Source organism: Camelina sativa, unplaced genomic scaffold (genome assembly GCF_000633955.1).
Source record: "Camelina sativa cultivar DH55 unplaced genomic scaffold, Cs unpScaffold00518, whole genome shotgun sequence".
NCBI classification, from domain to species: domain Eukaryota; kingdom Viridiplantae; phylum Streptophyta; class Magnoliopsida; order Brassicales; family Brassicaceae; genus Camelina; species Camelina sativa.
In genome coordinates, this window is record NW_010921719.1 from 72,618 (window position 1) to 75,722 (window position 3,105).

General features: G+C 47.4%; 1 protein-coding gene across 1 annotated transcript; it reads left to right on the forward strand.

Annotated features, from left to right (window-relative positions):
• Positions 1–425: 425 nt before the first annotated feature.
• LOC104773362 lies at positions 426–2,892 on the forward strand. The gene is made up of 4 exons (XM_010497957.1): positions 426–994; positions 1,050–1,833; positions 2,040–2,494; positions 2,628–2,892. The coding sequence occupies exons 1-4, from the start codon at positions 426–428 to the stop codon at positions 2,890–2,892; spliced, it is 2,073 nt and encodes a 690-aa protein (XP_010496259.1).
• The last annotated feature ends 213 nt before the right edge of the window (positions 2,893–3,105 follow it).

Below are 3,105 nucleotides of genomic sequence, written 5' to 3' on the forward strand. Positions count from 1 at the left end.
TAGTAATAAAGTAACCGTAGTTAAGTAATAAGTCTCTATGCTAGCTGGCATGATTACTGTATAAAGTCACAACGGCTACTAGGGCTAATAAGACAAGAGTAGTATAAAGTAGAAGGTAAGGTAGAGGAGAGAGGTATCAAGATTCTGGATCAACTTGTAAGGGGGAGGGAGAGAATCCGTAAGTTCTCTCAAGACTTGTATTCCGATATCTCATAATAAAGAAGTGTTTTCGTGTTAATATGTTCTTTACAAAATTTGGATCTATAATATCTATCAATTTGGTATCAGAGCTGTTCAATCTTGGGAGAGCAAACAAGCCATGACGAAAAAAATGGAGGAGTTAGAGAAGGAAGTCGAACACCTTCAACGCGATGTCAGCATAATCTCAGAGCTGGAAACCGAGGTCAAGGAAATGAGGAAACAAAATGGAGAAACTAGACGTCATGGAGAAGCAGATGGGAAAGCTAGACGCTTTGGAGATCATCCAGAAGCGCTTGTTTGGTGAGGAAAAGCGTTCATGGGTAAACGAGGGGGACACACAACCGTCCGAGGACAATGCCAACACAACCAACGTGGTACATCGCCTCTTCACACACACCCAGACGCCAACAACCGCTCTGCAGGAGACGAAGATTGATGTTCCAGAAAAAAATGATCCTTTGACAAGAAAAATCAAGATTCCTCTATTTGATGGTGAGAACGCGGAGGTTTGGGTTCAAAGAGTGGAGCAGTACTTCGAAATGGAGGAGTTCTCGGAGGAGGAAAAACTCAAGGCAGTGCGTATGTGCTTCGACGGCGAGGCTCTGATATGGTACTGCTGGGAACGCGACCGAAACCCTTTTTCAGGGTGGGAGCAGATGAAGGAAAGGGTGTTGGATGACTTCTCCGTGTCCGACGACCTAACAGAGGGTGAAAGATTGCTACTATTGCGACAAGACGACACCACGGGCGTTACTGCAAAGAATTTATCGCTCTGGCGGCAAACGCTTCGGAGGTAACAGAAAAAGTTTTGGAGTGGGCGTTATGATTGGTCTTAAGCCAAAAATCAGAGCAGGAGTGAAGATGTTTGAGCCCAGGAATCTGAAAAAAATGATGAGCTTGTCCCGAAAGGTGGAAGATTGGTCTGGAGAGACCTCATCGGAAATCTCGTCGGGAAGCAACAACGGAACGTTAACAAGGTCTGGCGGCGAGAGACTAATCACTCGCAGCAGTCAACACTCTAGTGGGGGTCAACGGCTCAACGAAGGGGTAATTTCGTCCACTCAAAAGTCTAACAATACCCTAGATAAGCATACAACGTCGTCTCGACAAGCTGTGAACCCAAAACCTAGTCAAATCATAACGGGAGAAGGGAGGCGATTTCCGTATCGCAGATTGACGGATTCAAAGGCAAATGACAGAAGGGCTAAGGGACTCTGCTTCCGATGTGACGAGAGGTTTCACGCGGGTCACTGGTGTAGGATGAAGGAGCTGCAAGTGATGGTGGTAAGCGAAGAGTTGGGAGACGCGGAGTGTTTCTACGATGTGGAGGAGGAAGCATTTGACGCGGTCACGGGGGACGTGGCGGAGTGCGCTGTTCTATCCTTAGGCTCGGCGGCGGGTATATCCTCTCCACGTACTATGAAGTTACGAGGATCAATTAAGACGGAGGAGGTGACTATCTTGATTGACAGTGGAGCTTCCCACAACTTCATCTCTTGTCACGTGGTTCGCCGAGTGGGGCTCATGTTACGGGGAACTCAGGAGTATGGGAATTGGATGGGAACGGGAATAGTGGTCCACGGAATAGGGGTTTGTCAGGACGTAAGGTTGGCGATTCCTGGTTACAACCTGGTTACGAGCTTCTTACCATTGGAACTAGGGGTGTTGATGTTATCCTAGAAATGCAATGGTTAGTGACATTAGGAGATACACGGGTCAATTGGAAGGAGCAAGTGATGTCATTTTGGGCTCAAGGAAAACCCGTGACTTTTCGAGGAGACCACAGTCTGTAGAACACTGCCATATCTCTCAAGGCGTTGTGGAGAATACTGAAACAGGAAGGTGAAGGACTAATGGTAGAGTACCACGAATTGCGGAAAGAAGACAAGGAAGTAGCTTGTCCAAACGAGTTTCACCAACTTTTGGAAGAGTTTAAGGACGTGTTCGAAGAGCCAAAAGGACTGCCACCCTCAAGAGGCAAGGAGCACTCCATCAAACTGAAGATTGACACAAAGCCAGTGAATGTACGACCCTTTCGATACCCGCATGCTCAGAAGGAGGAGATCGAGAAACAAATTTCCAACATGCTTACTGCGAGAATCATGAGAGAAAGTGGAAGCCCATTCTCCAGTCTTGTCCTACTGGTGAAGAAGAAAGACGGAAGCTGGAGGTTCTGCGTGGATTACAGGGCGCTCAACAAGGCAACAATACCGGATAGTTACCCTATCCCTATGATTGATCAACTGCTGGATGAATTCCAGGGTGCTCTCATATTCTCCAAGCTGGACCTAAGGTTAGGACACCATCAAATCCTGCTCAGAGAGGAGGACGTGCACAAAACAACATTCCGCTCACACGAAGGGCATGCTGTTTGGGCTCACAAACGCCCCGGCCACATTCCAGTCCCTCATGAATGATGTTTTCAGACCATTCCTCTGGAAGTTCGTGCTAGTGTTCTTCGACGACATACTAATCTACCGCAAGTCCATACTCGAGCATCAAGAGCATCTGAAGACAGTGTTGCGGGTTCTTCAACAACATCAATTGTTCGCCAACCATAAGAAATGCCAGTTTGGGAGCCAGCAAGTTGAGTACCTGGGACATGTCATCTCTGCGGATGGTGTGGCGGCTGATCCAAACAAGATTAGGGCAATGACAGAGTGGGAAGAACCGAGCAACATCAAGCGTTGAGAGGGTTCTTGGGATTGACAGGCTATTACCGCAAGTTTGTGTTGGGGTATGGGGATATTGCTCGACCCTTAACTAAGATGTTGAGAAAAGATAAGTTCGCATGGAATGACAGAGTAAGGGAGGCATTCAGCAAGCTCAAAACAGCCATGGTATCGGTTCCAGTGTTGGCATTACCTGACTTTAATGAAGTATTTGTGGTGGAGTCAGACGCGT

What these genes read in the sequence shown, in the direction of transcription:
- LOC104773362 (XM_010497957.1), top strand. Translation starts at nt 426, where the DNA reads ATGGAGAAACTAGACGTCATGGAGAAGCAGATGGGAAAGCTAGACGCT. An exon ending in TGGCGGCAAACGCTTCGGAG is followed by an intron (nt 995 to 1,049) that starts GTAACAGAAAAA and finishes GCCAAAAATCAG; the next exon opens with AGCAGGAGTGAAGATGTTTG. An exon ending in CGATTCCTGGTTACAACCTG is followed by an intron (nt 1,834 to 2,039) that starts GTTACGAGCTTC and finishes ATACTGAAACAG; the next exon opens with GAAGGTGAAGGACTAATGGT.